General features: G+C 46.6%; 1 protein-coding gene across 11 annotated transcripts in view; it reads left to right on the forward strand.

Annotated features, from left to right (window-relative positions):
* PXK (PX domain containing serine/threonine kinase like) overlaps nucleotides 1-17,784 on the forward strand; it is a 132,852-nt gene that overhangs the window by 94,993 nt on the left and 20,075 nt on the right. For 3 of the 11 annotated variants that reach the window (XM_029600965.1, XM_029600968.1, XM_029600969.1), the window contains one exon: nucleotides 17,401-17,430. The exons of 6 other annotated variants lie outside the window; for them this stretch is intronic. In XM_029600965.1, the coding sequence (XP_029456825.1) occupies nucleotides 17,401-17,430 (30 nt within the window). Of the gene's footprint in view, nucleotides 1-16,199; nucleotides 16,252-17,400; nucleotides 17,431-17,784 lie in introns of all 11 variants that reach the window. 2 more of the 11 variants (XR_003856611.1, XR_003856612.1) reach the window with 1 other exon arrangement.

Below are 17,784 nucleotides of genomic sequence, written 5' to 3' on the forward strand. Positions count from 1 at the left end.
AGATTGGCTCTGTTCTCTGGATCTTCAGGACGCTTACGCTCACATTCCAATATTCCCACATCACCGCAAATACCTGCATTTCATAGTGGGACATCGACATTTTCAGTACCGGGTTCTGCCTTTCGGACTTGCCTCAGCACCCCGCGTATTTACAAAGTGCCTAGCAGTGGCTGCGGCCCATCTACGAAAGAGCAGCATACACATCTTTCCTTACTTGGATGACTGGTTGATCAAAAGCCATTCCAAGCAAGGGGCTCTCGACACTCTCAAGCTCACTATCAATCTGCTACACTTGTTGGGATTTCTCATCAACTACCAAAAATCCCACCTGACTCCATCTTACCTCCTTACTTTCATCAGAGCAGATTTGGACACCACAGTCGCAAAGGCCTTCCTGCCCAATGACTGTGCAGTCACACTCTCCAAGCTAGCTTCGTCTCTGAGCACAAAAGAAACAGCCTCAGTCCATCAATTCCTAATGTTGCAGGGCCACATGGCTTCCATGGTCCACGTTACTCCTATGGCCAGACTGGCCATGAAAATAACTCAATGGACTTTGAAATCTCAGTGGCTCCAAGCCACTCAACTTCTTTCATCCCAGATTCATGTAACCCACCAGCTACGGTTATCGCTTCTCTGGTGGACAAACAAAGCCAACTTCCTAACAGGTCTACCCTTCCAGCAACCAGTTCCGCAAGTAACTTTTAACCACAGCTGCATCCAACTTGGGTTGGGGAGCTCATGTGAACAATCTTCAGACTCAAGGTATTTGGACACAGCTCGAAGCAATGTTTCCGATCAAGTTCCTAGAGCTTCGAGCTATACTTTATGCTCTATATGCGTTCAAGGACTGCCTTTTACACAAGACTGTTCTCATACAAACAGACAACACAGTTGCAATATGGTACATGAACAAGCAGGGCGGCACAGGCTCTTATCTCCTCTGCCAAGAAGCCGCACAGATCTGGGCCTGGGCCCTTGCATACTCTATACATCTGTGGGCCACTTATCTGGCAGGCATACAAAATGTAGTAGCAGATCACCTCAGTTGAAAGTTTCATCCCCACGAGTGGTCTCTGGATCTGTTGGAATCTGTGGGAGGGGGCACTAGGGAGTGCTCCCAATTCTGGGGAGATGTGTGCCCTTGGATCACGACGCGACTGCAGAGAGGAGCTCTGTGGAAGCGCCGCGGCAGGCAAGACGTGTCCAAGCATGGGAGGAACAGGCTGACCACCGCCCTAGCCTCTGCCGAACCGATAGAGATCCAGCAACGCAATGCTGGTCTCTGGGGTAGCCCTCCGGCCACTCGATAGCCCTTACAGACCTGCCACTGGGTAGCGGCAGATGCGGCAGGATGGGCAGAGGTCGAGGACAGGCGATGGTACTAGAACTTGGAACAAGACGGGACCTCAGCCTTGGACTAGGCTGAAGACTTGAACAAGGCAAGCTATACTCTATACATCTGTGGGCCACTTATCTTGCAGGCATACAAAATGTAGTAGCAGATTACCTCAGTTGAAAGTTCCATCCCCACGAGTGGTCTCTGGATCTGTTGGAATCTGAGGAAGAGGGCGCTAGGGAGTGCTCAGGAGAGTCGAAGACATGGAGCTCGGGATTCAGGCAAGATGAGGACACTTGGAGACTCAGATGAGACGAGGACGCTTGGTACTTGGAGGCTCAGATGAGACGAGGATGCTTGGTACTTGGAAGCTTAGACGAGATAAGGACATGAGGCAACTTGGAACTCAGGCTAGACGAGGACATGAGGACATGAGGTAGCTTGGAACTCAGACGAGACAAAGACATGAGGTGACTTGGAACTCAGTCATAAGACGCTCAGATGTAGATGAAGATCAGAGGTGGATTCTAGAGTCAGGCGAGGATCCGGATACTCCGATGAGGACTTGGAACTTGGGAAGACTCAGGCGAGGATGAAGACTCAGGATACTCAGAGCCTTAGACAGGCACTGCCCCTCAGGGCACCCTACACAGCCGGCGTGGGCTGGTCAAGGACCACCCTGTCCCATGGCACGCCCTACACAACCTGAAGAGGCTGGTCACGGACCATGCGGAGAGCGGAACAAACACAGGACTGAGGCTCAGGGCGAAGAAGGAATCTGGGCAGTGCTTGAAGACAGATCCAACCGGAAGAGGGCTCCAGCCACCAAACTCAGAAACCAGATAGGAACAGATTTACTCCCAGGAAGGTCAGCTAAAGATGAGGACCAGGGCGAGGAAAAGCTGAACCCGGAGCTTGAGGATTGACGGTACTTCAGGATTAGGACTCGGAACATCAGGGCTGGAACGTAGGACATCGGATACGAAAGGACACCGGTACATCAGGACATCTATGGCATCTGGACATCAGGGAACTTCTAGAGAGGAGGACCACAGGGACGACTGGAACATGAGGGAGTCAGTTGGACCATTAGATGACCGAGGGGTTAAAGGGGCTAAAGGGGCTCTTAGGGAAGATAAGGCCATTGCAGAAAGACTTAATAAATTCTTTGCTTCTGTGTTTACTAATGAGGATGTTGGGGAGATACGGTTTTCAAGGGTGATGAATCAGACGAACTGAACGAAATCACTGTGAACCTGGAAGATGTAGTAGGCCAGATTGACAAAGAGTAGCAAATCACCTGGACCGGATGGTATGCATCCTAGGGTACTGAAGGAACTCAAAAATGAAATTTCTGATCTCTTAGTTAAAATTTGTAACCTATCATTAAAATCATCCATTGTACCTGAAGACTGGAGGGTGGCCAATGTAACCCCAATATATAAAAAGGGCTCCAGGAACGATCCGGGTAACTATAGACCAGTGAGCCTGACTTCAGTGCCGGGAAAAATAGTGGAAACTTGAGAATAGAAAGACATGGTTTAATGGAACACAGTCAACATGGATTTACCCAAAGGATGTCTTGCCTAACAAATCTGCTTCATTTTTTTGAAGGGGTTAATAAACATGTGGATAAAGGTGAACCGGTAGATGTACTGTATTTGGATTTTCAGAAGGCGTTTGACAAAGTCCCTCATGAGAGGCTTCTAAGAAAACTAAAAAGTCATGGAATAGGAGGCGATGTCCTTTCGTGGATTACAGACTGGTTAAAAGACAGGAAACAGAGAGTAGGATTAAATGGTCAATTTTCTCAGTGGAAAAGGGTAAACAGTGGAGTGCCTCAGGGATCTGTACTTGGACCGGTGCTTTTCAATATAGATCTAACTAGATAAACGACGCTTGACCGACGTGCCGCAAATGCGCAGTAGAGAGCAGCTCTACTGCGCATGTGCGGGCGAGCACGTCAGTCTTAGGCAGCGTCAAAAAAAACCAAAAAACATGGCGGCAGCGGTGGTAGCAGCGGCAGCGGGCAGCGGTAGCGGGCGGCAGCGGCGGCGGGAGCGGCAGCGGGCGGCGGGGGGGGGCGGTGGCGGTAGCGGGCGGCGGCGGTAGCGGCAGCGGGAGCGGGCGGCGGCGGCAGTAGCGGGCGGCAGCGGAGGCGGCAGTGGCGGCGGTAGCGGGCGGCGGTGGCGGGCGGTGGTGGGCGGCGGCGGTAGCGGCAGCGGGCAGCGGCAGGTGGCAGCGGGCGGCGGCAGCGGTAGCGGCGGTAGCGGCAGCGGCCAGTAGCAAGGGAGGGAGGAGAGAGAGAGAGGGAGGGAGGGACGGACTAAGTGGGAGGGACGAAGAGAGAGAGTGGGAGGGAGTGACTGAGTGAGAGGGAGGGATTGAGTGAGGGGGAGGGAGTGAGGGGGAGGGACTGAGTGAGGGGGAGTGAGCGGGACTGAGGGGGAGTGAGTGGGACTGAGGGAGAGGGAGGGAGGGAGTGGGACTGAGGGAGAGTGAGTGGGACTGAGTGTGAGTGAGAGGGAGAGAGGGGGAGGGAGTGAGTGAGACTGAGTGGGAGGGAGGGACTGAGTGAGAGGAGAGGGAGGCTGGGGAGGAGTGGGTGAGTGGGTGGGAGGGAGGTAGGGGAGAGAGAATGAGGGGGAGGTGAGAGACAGAGGGATGTAGCCCGTTTTAACGGGCTTAACGGCTTGTATATATATAAATGATCTGGAAAGGAATAAGACGAGTAAGGTTATCAAATTTGCGGATGATAAAAAAATTATTCAGAGTAGTTAAATCACAAGCGGATTGTGATACATTACAGGAGGACCTTGCAAGACTGGAAGATTGGGCATCCAAATGGCAGATGAAATTTAATGTGGACAAGTGCAAGGTGTTGCATATAGGGAAAAATAACCCTTGCTGTAGTTACATGATGTTAGATTCCATATTAAGAGCTACTACCCAGGAAAAAGATCTAGGCATCATAGTGGATAATACTTTAAAATCGTCTGCTTAGTGTGCTGCAGCAGTCAAAAAAGCAAACAGAATGTTAGGAATTATTAGGAAGGGAATGGTTAGTAAAACAGAAAATGTCATAATGCTTCTATATCGCTGCATAGTGAGACCGCACCTTGAATTCTGTGTACAATTGTGGTCTTCGCATCTCAAAAAAGATATAGTTGCAATGGAGAAGGTACAGAGAAGGGCAACCAAAATGATAAAGGGGATGGAACAGCTCCCCTATGAGGAAAGGCTGAAGAGATTAGGGCTGTTCAGCTTGGAGAAGAGACGGCTGAGGGGAGATATGATAGAGGTCTTTAAGATCATGAGAGGTCTTGAACGAGTAGATGTGACTCGGTTCTTTTCACTTTCGAATAATAGAAGGACTAGGGGGCATTCCTTGAAGTTAGCAAGTAGCACATTTAAGACTAATCAGAGAAAATTCTTTTTCACTCAACGCACAATAAAGCTCTGGAATTTGTTGCCAGAGGATGTGGTTAGTGCAGTTAGTGTAGCTGGGTTCAAAAACGGTTTGGATAAGTTCTTGGAGGAGAAGTCCATTAACTTCTATTAATCAAGTTTACTTAGGGAATAGCCACTGCTATTAATTGCATTAGTAGCATGGGTAATTGCCAGGTTCTTGTAGCCTGTTTTGGCCTCTGTTGGAAACAGGATGCTGGGCTTGATGGACCCTTGGTCTGACCCAGCATGGCAAGTTCTTATGTTCTTAAGGCTGAGTCGTCTAGACATCCGAAGACAAGGGGACATCAGGATATCCAGAGATAGGGAGACGTCTGGATATGGAGACACGAAGACATCAGGTCATCGGAAGACGGAGATGGGATCCGTCGAGAGACCAGGACATGGAACGAAGATCAAGAGAAAGGTTCAGGAACCATGGACAAAGACAAGGAACACCAACGAGGAACAGAGTGCCTTGAAGAAGTGAAGAGGGATCACGGTGGACTCCTGGAATGAAGAGCTGGAACTGAAGATTCAAGAGATGTCCAACTCCATGACCAAATCCTTGCGAAGGCGACAACTGACTGAAGGCTTTTTGTAGGGCTGAAGAGGAAACGCCTCGATGACATCACAAGGAAGAGCCAGAAGAACTGGCCCTTTAAATAGGCTGAAGAGGCATGGCCCTGCGCCTAAGGAAAAAGGCAGGACCTTGGACAGCAGCCATGCTGTGAAGAGGAGCTGAAGCAGGCTCCAGGCATCGGCGTCAGCTCCTGCCACAAAGAAAGAAGAATGAAGATGATGGCGGCTTACAGCCCGTGTAAAGAGGAGCTCCGGAGCGGCCTCTAGGCCGCGGATGAGGATGACGGTAGCCTCCTGGCCGTGGCCTCCAGGCTGCAAAGAAATGAAGGAGGTGGCGTCCAGACCGCAGGAAAGTGGTGGAATCAGCGGCGGCCTCCAGGCCGCGAAGAGGACGGCACCTGCAGCCTCCTGGCCTCGGGATGGATAAAGACGTCGGCGGCTCACTGGCCGCAAGGGAGGGCGCAGCAGCGGCGGTTCCAGGCTGCGACAGCGACGGTGAGCAGCAGCCTGCTGCGGAATGGCAGTGGCGGCAGAGGAGGTGTCGGCGGCCTCCGGGCTGCAAGGAACGTCGGAGAGCTGGCAGCAAAGAGGTGAGAGGCTGCTTGTGAGATTAGCTCACAAGCAAGATCGTAACAGGATCCTGTGGTAACGACCAGAATCTTCCAACGCTGGGGTCAACCAACAATAGACCTCTTTGCATCCTAACTGAATCACAAAGTGGACAGATTCTGCTCCTTGCACAAGCAACAAAACACGTTAGCCATGGACGCCTTCGCTCGCCCCTGGAACACAGGCCTCCTAAGAACATAAGATCATAAGAACATGCCATACTGGGTCAGACCAAGGGTCCATCAAGGCCAGCATCCTGTTTCCAACAGTGGCCAATCCAGGCCATAAGAACCTGGCAAGTACCCAAAAACTAAGTCTATTCCATGTTACCGTTGCTAGTAATAGCAGTGGCTATTTTCTAAGTCAACTTAATTAATAGCAGGTAATGGACCTCCTCCAAGAACTTATTCAATCCTTTTTTAAACACAGCTATACTAACTGCACTAACCACATCCTCTGGCAACAAATCCCAGAGTTTAATTGTGCGTTGGGTAAAAAAGAACTTTCTCCGATTAGTTTTAAATGTGCCACATGCTAACGTGTATCCCCTGATAGCCAAATGTGCCACATGCTAACGTGTATCCCCTGATACCGCTGATAGCCAAAACTCTTGTGAAGCTACAACAGGACAAAGAGTCAATGATACTCATAGCCCCGTATTGGCCTCAACAAGTATGGTTTCCCATGCTTCTTGACCTCTCGATCAAGGAAAACATTCACCTGGGCACAGCGCCCACTCTCATAACTCAGAACCAAGGCATGTTACGCCACCCGAACCTTCAAACACTATCCCTCACATCCTGGATGTTGAAAGCTTGAACCTCCAACCGCTCAACCTTTCAACTGATGTCTCTCAAGTGCTTGTAGCCTCACGAAAGCCTTCCACACGAAAATCCTATTGTTCTAAGTGGAATAGCTTTACCATATAGTGCACGCAAAAAGGTTTCGACCCTTTTTCCTGCCCCACGCCATCTCTTTTAGACTATCTCTGGCACCTTTCAGACTCTAGTCTCCAGACTTCTTCGGTGAGGGTACACCTGAGTACCATCTCAGCGTACCACAAGGGAGTTGGAGATGCCCCAGTAACAGCACAAACCCTTGTGAGTAGGTTTATGAGGGGTCTATTACAACTTAAGTCCCCTCTACGGCCACCAGTCACTGAATGGGACCTAAATGTAATACTTACAAGGCTCATGTACTCCCAGTTTGAGCCTTTGCACTCCTGCGATGTTAAATTTCTTACACGGAAAGTTCTCTTCCTAGTAGCTGTTACATTCGCTCGAAGGGTTAGTGAGTTACAAGCACTTGTCACATACTCACCCTTTACCAGGTTTCTACATGACCGAGTGGTCCTCCGTACTCGCCCAAAATTCCTTTCCAAGGTGGTTACTGACTTCCACTTGAATCAGTCTATAGTCTTGCCCACATTTTTCCCAAGGCCTCACTCTCACCAAGGCGAGAGGGTTTTACACACCTTGGACTGTAAGCGTGCACTTGCATTTTACCTAGACTGCACTGCAGTCCATAGGAAATCTACCCAACTCTTTATTTCTTTCGATTAAAAACAAACTGGGAGTTACAGTGGGCAAACAAACTCTCTCCAATTGGCTAGCAGACTGTATTGAATTCTACTATGACAAAGCAGGCCTTCCTCTCCAGGGATGAGTGAAGGCGCACCCAATGAGAAGCATGGCAACCTCAGTAGCACACTATCGTTCAGTACCGATTGCTGAGATCTGTAAAGCTGCAACATGGAGCTCTCTTCACACATTTGCAGCACATTACTGCCTGGACAAGGAAGGGCGTCAAGACTCTGCCTTTGGCCAATCCATCTTAAAGAACTTATTTCCAGTATAATCCCAACTCCTTCCACATCCAATCTGCTGTAATTTTTCAGGCTGCCTCATTTTTACCAAAGTTTGCCAGTTAATTGTACACTGTTGGTCCAAACAAATATGAGTCAGCCTGTAGCTTGCTAATCACCCACGTGAGGACTACCATCCTGCTTGTCCTGGGAGAAAATAAGAGTTGCTTATCTGTAACAGGTGTTCTCCCAGGACAGCAGGATGTAGTCCTCATGAAACCCACCTGCCACCCCGCGGAGTTGGGTCTGAAATATAGAAACATAGAAATGACGGCAGAAGAAGACCAAACAGTCCATCCAGTCTGCCCAGCAAGCTTTCACTTTTTTTTTTTCTCATACTTATCTTTGTCTCTTGTCCCTTGTAAGTGACTTTTTGTTCTATTTCTCTTGCACCCCGCCATCCCTTCCACCCCCACCCTCAATCTATTTCCCTTCCACCCCCGCCATCGATGTAGTTAGCAGTGCTGGAGCTGCATCTAAGTGAAGTATCTAGCAAATTGTTTAGGGGTAGTAACTGCCGTCATAGCAAGCTACTCCCATGCATGTTTATCTAGCCTATGCAACTCAGTCCTTGTTGGTTGTTGTCCGAATATAAATCATCTTTTCATCATTCCCCCTGCCGCTGAAGCAGAGAACTATGCTGGATATAATTGAAAGTGAAGTATCAGGCTAATTTGGTTTGGGGTAGTAACCGCGTATCAAGCAAGCTACTCCCCTGCTTTTTTGTGAATGCAAATTCTTTTTTTTTCCCTTTTTCTTCCATTTCCTCTTGCCGTTGAAGCATAGAGCAATGTTAGAACATAAGAACATAAGAAAATACCATACTGGGTCAGACCAAGGGTCCATCAAGCCCAGCATCCTGTTTCCAACAGTGGCCAATCCAGGCCATAAGAACCTGGCAAGTACCCAAAAACTAAGTCTATTCCATGTAACCATTGCTAATGGCAGTGGCTATTCTCTAAGTGAACTTAATAGCAGGTAATGGACTTCTCCTCCAAGAACTTATCCAATTCTTTTTTAAACACAGCTATACTAACTGCACTAACCACATTCTCTGGCAACAAATTCCAGAGTTTAATTGTGCGTTGAGTAAAAAAGAACTTTCTCTGATTAGTTTTAAATGTGCCCCATGCTAACTTCATGGAGTGCCCCCTAGTCTTTCTACTATCCGAAAGAGTAAATAACCGATTCACATCTACCGTTCTAGACCTCTCATGATTTTAAACATCTCTATCATATCCCCCCTCAGTCGTCTCTTCTCCAAGCTGAAAAGTCCTAACCTCTTTAGTCTTTCCTCATAGGGGAGTTGTTCCATTCCCCTTATCATTTTGGTAGCCCTTCTCTGTACCTTCTCCATCGCAATTATATCTTTTTTGAGATGCGGCGACCAGAATTGTACACGGTATTCAAGGTGCGGTCTCACCATGGAGCGATACAGAGGCATTATGACATTTTCCGTTTTATTCACCATTCCTTTTCTAATAATTCCCAACATTCTGTTTGCTTTTTTGACTGCCGCAGCACACTGCACCGACGATTTCAATGTGTTATCCACTATGACACCTAGATCTCTTTCTTGGGTTGTAGCACCTAATATGGAACCCAACATTGTGTAATTATAGCATGGGTTATTTTTCCCTATATGCATCACCTTGCACTTATCCACATTAAATTTCATCTGCCATTTGGATGCCCAATTTTCCAGTCTCACAAGGTCTTCCTGCAATTTATCACAATCTGCTTGTGATTTAACTACTCTGAACAATTTTGTGTCATCTGCAAATTTGATTATCTCACTCGTCGTATTTCTTTCCAGATCATTTATAAATATATTGAACAGTAAGGGTCCCAATACAGATCCCTGAGGCACTCCACTGTCCACTCCCTTCCACTGAGAAAATTGCCCATTTAATCCTACTCTCTGTTTCCTGCCTTTTAGCCAGTTTGCAATCCATGAAAGGACATCGCCACCTATCCCATGACTTTTTACTTTTCCTAGAAGCCTCTCATGAGGAACTTTGTCAAACGCCTTCTGAAAATCCAAGTATACTATATCTACCGATTCACCTTTATCCACATGTTTATTAACTCCTTCAAAAAAGTGAAGCAGATTTGTGAGGCAAGACTTGCCCTGGGTAAAGCCATGCTGACTTTGTTCCACAGGGGTGGAGTCGCATTAACCGTGTGTATGTTTATTTAATTTGGATATTAATCTCCAGGTAGTAGCCGTCATTCCCGCAAGCCGCCCCCATACCTCTTCACTTCATTCACTTCACGTTTTATTATTTTATTTTTTCGCTCACATTTTTTGCTACAAACGAGACTGAAAGGAGACCCCTGTGGCTACAGGGATTATGGCATGCTGGGCATGCTCAGTGTGCCAGTCAAAAGCTCTAGAAACTTTGACAGAAACATTTTCCGTGATAGGGCTCCGTCCAGTGACGTCACCCACATGTGAGGGTACATCCTGCTGTCCTGGGAGAACACCTGTTACAGGTAAGCAACTCTGTTCTCTTTAATACATGAGCCTTAGTGTAAGGAAATGAAATGCATGCAGGGGATTGCAGGTTATTACAAGAACTGCTCAAGCTGCTCTTTTGTGGTGGTATAGAACCTCTGGTTGAAATCTTTCTCGTGATTTCTGTGCTGTGACACCATTAAATATTTGATTTAGCATGGAGTCCTCATAAGGGCTAGTGGCAGGCCTCATTGACAAATTGTAGTCCTCGGAATGAGTTTGACTTTCTGATCTGTGAAAAGCTGTTGAATCAAAGGGTTGAAAAGCCAAGCGGTTCCCAGGTCCAATGTTACAGCTTGTGCTGAGACTACTGTCGCATGACACTGTTTTCATCCCCCAAGTATGTTCTGAACACCTTGATTAGATGGTGGCAAATACTAATCCCAGCGCAACTTGCAGTGCTGTCTGTATCTCTTGTTTATATGTCCTAATGGCACTCATATTTGCTTTTACTTAATGTGCTTTTTTTCTGCACTGTTAATTTAGCTCTTTTTCTTTGAGGCCATTCATTTTTTTCATATCGCATTTTGTAATTCTGTATTAAATGAGCATTCCTAAAAAAAAACTCCAAGTGCAAATTTGAACAACCTGCCTCACCCAGGATAATCTGCAATATTGCCCCTCACAAAACAGTCTGGTTTGCAGGCTTTCTGAGGATTATCTGCGCTTCTGCATTTACAGAACTAGAATGACAGCACAAAATGTTTGACCTCCATATGCAACCTAGTGATTATGTTTCCTGAAGTTTCCAATTATTGAACCACTTGGGGGGAGGGGGTTAATTTGAAGTAATCAGCATAAAAATATAAAAGCAAATCTGTATAAAATGAAATCAGACAGTGTGTGCGCATCCTCCAGCATCCTTTGTCCCATGAAACGCCCATGGCCATCAACATGGTACAACTACACCTTTGATTTATACTCCAGCTTGTCAGTAAAAATACCGCTTAAATTGCCTAACAGCAAATAAATTCAACAATTATAATTTAATAGACATTAGATTGATAAGCAAGCATAGAAAATTCAGTACAATAGACTAAAAAATCAATCAATAAATAAACTATGAGTTACATTGCTAATGCTTATTTGTCTCTGAGGACAAGCAGGATGGTAGTCCTCACACATGGGTGACATCATCAGATGGAGCCCGGTCCAGAACTTTGACCGCAAAGATTCTAGAACTTTCAAACATGCCCTACTGAGCATGTGTAGCTGTAGTTATCACTCTGCACCTAGGCAGAGTCCCTCAGTCACTTTTTGTTTTTTTTCTGGGGAGCCAGTCTTTTTTTGTTTTTTGTGGGAGCCAAGTGTGTTGCAATATGCAGCTTTGCTCTGTCCTTACAATATTTTTAATTGATTTTTTTCTAGAGCTGCAACTGTTTTTCTTTCCTTCACCTTATGGTAGTTTTCTTTTCTTTTTTCTTTTCCTTTTTTTCTCTTCTTTCCACTGTTTGCCAGCCACATGGCGGGCCTTAGTCGCTGTGCAGCCTGGCAGAGTCTAATACTATCCCTTATTAAATAAATACTACACCTCCAGTTTAGAATCTGTGTCCTCTCCTTGTTCTGTCTGTTTTTGTACTTTTGTCAGGTGCTGGCAGGTCTGACAGAATGCAGTCCATGGGTGATCCATGTAAGCTGCTGAGCCTGGGGACTCACCTGAGTTCTATCCAGGCAGGAGTTCCATGTCATTTCACCAATCAATAAGCATTGATGGAAGTTTGGACAGTGAAGAGATCAAGGACCACACCATTCCTATGGGGGGGAGAGCTCATTCTTCCTCCATTCAAAGGAACTAGTCTCCATGGGCAGGAGCCCTGGAAGATGTAGCCTCCCCATCTGCTTGCCTGTGAATACAGTGCAGTCTCCTTGTGAAGAGAGGGTGAGCAGGAGCCTGGGCAAGCAACTTGCTGCTGCACCTTTGGTGCCATACCCAGTATCGTTTCCCTGTGTACATCTGTGACCAGTCCACCGATGATCTGACATGTCAATGTCAGGACCACGTCTGGGACCACGACTGCCATTGAGCACCATGGTCACCCTTGATGCCATTGAGGTGCCGGGGCACCCTTGATGCCATAAGGGCCACGTGTGCCAGCAAGCGCCATGAACGCTTCAAGTGCTCTGTCTAGGCCTTCTGTATCGTAGGCATCTGCGGGTAATGTAGAGTCTCAATGCACTGAAGGAACGACATCTACCTTAGCATCATCAAGTGCCTTGAGCCTTGATGTGGCGGAGTAGTGGCACTGACCTTTAGTGTCGGGAACCAGTATTGCCATTGTGCACCATGGTGCTCTCGACACCATGGGAGCTGTCCTCAATGCCCTCGAGGCCATCAATGTCATTGATGCCCTCGATCCCATTGAGTTATGTGCATGGCCACCCTCATTGCCATCAAGGTGTATGGCCTTGGTCCCATAAGCCGCTGTCTACCATCATGGTGTGTGGCCTCAATGCTGTCTGTGGGGTCGCCGTGGAAGCCGTCGGGCGTGTTGGCCAGTGATGCCATTTGTTGCCGCTTTCGATGATGTCGAGCACCATCAATGAGGCACTGGGATCACCATTGAGTGCCTTGGTCACCTTCAAGGCCATCATCTGCCGAGATGCCTGAGAATCCTTGAGTGCCACTGAAGCCCTCAGGTGATGGGTTTTAGCGAACTTGGTGCTGTCAAGCTCCGGGATCACCATCTTCTCAAGACACCCTGGAGCGCTGAGGCATCCAAGCGCAGTGGTCCACTGCCCTTGAGGCTTATTTGTGGTGTCTAGACGAGGCACCATGGGGCATCGTGCTTTCCCATCACTGGCCTAAGCTTTTGGGCACCATGGATGCAGATGCTGATAATCTCTGGGGCGCTGAGCCACTGAGATTTGGGTGGGGGGGTATTGGAGGCCCCGCCTGGCTTTGTGCACCATCGGTGCTAATGAGCGCTAGGGTTGTTGTTGATGCTATCTTTAACCATAGCCGCTGGCAAGGGATGCCATCCAGTTCACAGCATCAAAGCCCTCAAATGTATAGGTGAGCTGAGAGGAACTGTCAATGGTGCCAGAGTCATCGGTTCCTTCGGGCACTGATGAGGCAAGTTGGGACCGTATTGGGACCCCTGGCATCCCACAGTTACATCAATGCCTTTGGGCACCAGGGTTCCTATCGGTGCTGCTGGGGTATCATTGTCTGTGTGTGCCTGGGGTGCCAGGGATGGTGCTGTATACCATCGAACTGATCAAGACACTGTCAAGTACCATTGAAGCCCTGGGTGCAGCATCATTTGGTGCCATTCATGCAATCCATTGTTGGTGAGCGCCAGAGCTCTATGGGTCCCACAGGCACTGTCACCATGATGGGCACCAGAAGATTTGACCGGATGCTGCAGGACACTACTGCAGAGCACATGGGCACACCATTGGTTGCTATGGACTTCACTGCGGCCGTTCCATGAGGGAAATGGCAGTAATCCATTCCTGAAGCAATTTGTGTTCATCCTCTTGGAGCATTATCAGGTACTGGGATTACCATGGGGGTGACACCATAGAATACCACCTACCACCATGCTATAATCAGAGCCTCAGTGGTACTGGGGATGCCATAATCACACTGTTCCTATTCACTCCATTGGGGGAGTTAGTGTGACAGTGGAGCACAGCATACACGGTTGGGTATGTCAAGGGTCATCTACTCCAAGCATCTGGGCACTGGCAGGTGGCATTCTTTATGTCGGTGCAGTACACAATCATGTCAGGGTTCTTCCATCATTGTGTCAAGGTATCAGCCTCCTCATTTGTTCTGCACCATAAGGTGCAAGGGAGCATTGGTAAGGAAGGTGCCATCACACACTCTGTGATTGCTTTTTGGTAGCACGCAGCCACCAACTCAAATATGTGGTGCCTGGTCCTTGCTGTGCCGTGTGAGTCTACCCACAAGCATAGAGAGTGGGTTCATAGGTGTGCTGCCATCCGTAGGATGGTATACCACTCTGAGTACTGGAAAGTATACTTTTACAGCAGAGAGTACTGTTCTTCCAGTTGCCCTCTATTATATGGGTGTGTATGTGTGTGTTTCCCTTGTGCCGCAGCCACAGCACTGACTCAAGACTGCGTTCCTGCTCGAACCCCTATGGGAGTGGATACCAAGTGGGTAGTGTTGGGAGTCTTCCCCTTCCTCAGAAGAGGACTATGTCTTTCAACCCCTCCTGTGTTAGAAATCCCCTTTGTGGGGAAAGTCCCTGGGGCTTCGTCCCTTGCAGGTTTATCCCTAAACTGGAGCCTCGATTCTTTTGAATCAGTGCATCTCCTTGTAGACCAGGTCCTGGGGTCAGCAGTGGAGGTCATTGAACCATATTTGCTGGGGTCCCTCCTTTGATTACTGTGGTGGTCTGCCCCATCTGAGGGTGGCCGCAAGTGGCAGATTTGGTCTTTTCTGAACCTCAGCGATCAGTGACTGTAACCGACCTGGAGAGTTGGAAGGATTTTTGGGATCAGGAGGTCCAGATTCCTATTGCTTTTCTGCCCTTTCAGGAAGGGGAGATACAACTGGGTTTCCAGGGTGACCCTTATGGGGTCCCTCAGGATGCATGGTTGTCCACCCCTACAATGGGTGTCCCTCATTCTCCATTTCCCGGAGAAGGAATATCACTGTGCCTGATTTGCAGTCGTTCTCTGTTCCACACGGGATCTGAGAGCCGGTTGAGTGGAAGCGCTCTCCTTAGGTTGTCCTAAGGCACAGCAGGTCTATTTCGTGAGGGAGCCATTCCAGATTTGGCCTCCCCATCATACTAGGAGTCTCCTCTTTGGGTTAACTCCTCAGTGAAGATTAGGGGTTTCTCCCACTAGGAGACACTTTTAATTCCTGCTGAGCTCAATGACTACTATTGCCAGTCATTCTCACCTGCGGGACCGTACCTTAGTGAGGAAGGTTCTAGTCCATCTAATTGTCAAGTATGCCTTTCAACCTACGACATTCACATCACTCCCCTATCTTAGGTACCTCTACTATGCATAGGGGTTTGTATCTCAGTCTTTTCTGTGCTTTTCTCCTTTTAAAACCCAACTCTTTTACCACCTAGACCCCTTTCTGGGTCAGCTGCCTCACAGGCAAAAGGGAGAGAGATGTTTTTAGCACTGTGCAGTTTCCTGCTTTGACCTGCTTGGTCAGCCTGGGAATCACCCATGTGTGAGGACAGCAGGATGTTAGTCCTCATGAAACCCACCCACCTCCCCTGGGAGCTGGTTTCTCCATGTATGAGCTACATCATGGACTGAAGGACTTTGCCTAGGGGGCAGGGTGATAACTACAGCTGCACATGCTCAGTAGGGTGTTTGAAAGTTCTAGAATTTTTTAGGTCAAAGTTCCGGACCGGGCTCCAGCCGATGATGTCACCCATGTGTGAGGACTAACATCCTGCTGTCCTTGGAGAACACCTGTTACAGGTAAGCAACTCTGCTTTACACCTGCAAAGATATGTTACAGCAAGACCCTGCCTTGACTCAAACTCTCCTTGGGAATGTCCTCTTTCCAAATCAACCTAAGAACCTTTACCCAGAAAGCAAAAGCCATGAAGCTGCTCCTTCACAAAGGAGTAAGTCTCTTTGGCTCTCCCCTTCAGCAGGGAGCCAGCTTTAGAGAAGGGCTGACCCTCTGCTCATGGTTCCTCAGTACATTTGTGAGGATCACTGTTTATAGTTGTAGGAATCTTTCTTCTGAGAAAACACGATCCATTTATAAAACACATTGTGTTATCATCTTCTGTTTCTTTTGAAGGTGAAAAGTTAAAAGTTGCATGTTTTCTAAATTTAATTTTGAAAAATGTAGAAAAACATGAATGGACTTTCTTTTGTGCTTCTTATAGTCACTCTTCTTACAAACTGCTGGAGTTAGTTTTGTTCCTGAATAACCTGAAGGTAAAATAGATTTTATTTAGTTGAGTCTAAACATCCAGAGATTGACATTAACTGTCCTTTGAATGTCATGTATATTCAGATGATGCATGAAGAAAATGTTTTTATTTTAACCAGTTTATGAAAATCACTATAAGAAAAAAAACAGTCCTTTATAAGGATGTTTCCCGCAAGAATAGTATACAGCAGTCTGTCGCTGTGGATTTTTTTGGCTGTGCAGGATTCTTAACATATATTTTAACCTCAAATTGGCTAATCTGTGCAACAGTACTCTATAAATTGACACTTTATTTATTTATTTATTTGTTTGTTTGTTTGTTTCGGAGCTTTTATATACCGAGGTTTAGCAGTTAGCCTTCACCCCGGTTTACAGTAGAACAAGTTGTTACATCGAACAAGAAATGGAACATATTATGGCAAAAATTAAATCGAACTGTTAGAGGAATATATTAGAACTAATCATAATCTCTTGAACAAGGGACGCATCATGGTCAACAACACTTTAACAGCAACAAGAAACTGAGAAACAACTTTCTGAAAACAAGATTGTAAGGCAGAGAACTTTATTAGTTCTTTTGCATTCCCTTTTATTTGTAACACTTCTTAACTTAGGAAAAATAAAGCAAGTACTTAGTATTAAGGCCACACGCCCTTATGCTTTAAAAAAAAAATAAATCTCTTCTCTGGAGTCCAAGCTCCTGCTGTTTTATGTTCCATTTAGGCTTCCCCTGTATAAGTAGGATTACCTGCATGGGATTCCCATGAGTAGCACCCTTACTTCCTTATAGCCATAATGATGGGAATATACAGGAAGAAATTATAAAAGCTTTAAATACCAATATCCTCATAAACATTACAAATTAGGAAAAAAATAGTTTAATACTAATTACAAACTGAATTATGTAAAAACAACAACAACAAAAACTGTACTGTTATTTTTAGTGTCTTTCATTGGACTCCAACAGATTTCCTGAAGGAATTAAAAAGAAAAAATATTTTTCTGGAAAGATGCAGGGAAATAGTGGCATGGATAACATGTTAACAAGTAACCTAGCTGACTGTGTCTTATTATAATGTGTGACTGACTTGACTTTAATATCTGAATAATGATCTGTCCTCTCTCTCTTTCTCTCTCTGCTGTCTTCAATGTAGAGCATGCATCATTTTGAACGTGACTTTTCGGTAAAGTAAACCAATGATGTTTTGTTTTTTTTTTCTGACTTTAAAGATGCTTATTTTCTGAATATTGATACTGAACTCTTGAGTTCACGAATGTAAATGGCACCAAAACTGACTATGGTAATAGAAAAATAGAAATGATTTATTTTTAAAAAGAAATACAGCATCTTTAAACCAATGTCGTGATCAGTAATGTGTTTGTGTCTCATTTGGCTGGTAAATGTGAATATCATGGTCCACTGTAACTGTTATCTTTAAACCAATGTATTGTCATCTTATGGAGAGGTCAAGCTTAAGGATTAGTTTGGGCCAACTTTGCACCCTGACTCTACCACAAATTCATTAAATAACCTTGAA

The sequence above is a fragment of the Rhinatrema bivittatum genome, chromosome 4, assembly GCF_901001135.1.
Source record: "Rhinatrema bivittatum chromosome 4, aRhiBiv1.1, whole genome shotgun sequence".
NCBI lineage: Eukaryota > Metazoa > Chordata > Amphibia > Gymnophiona > Rhinatrematidae > Rhinatrema > Rhinatrema bivittatum.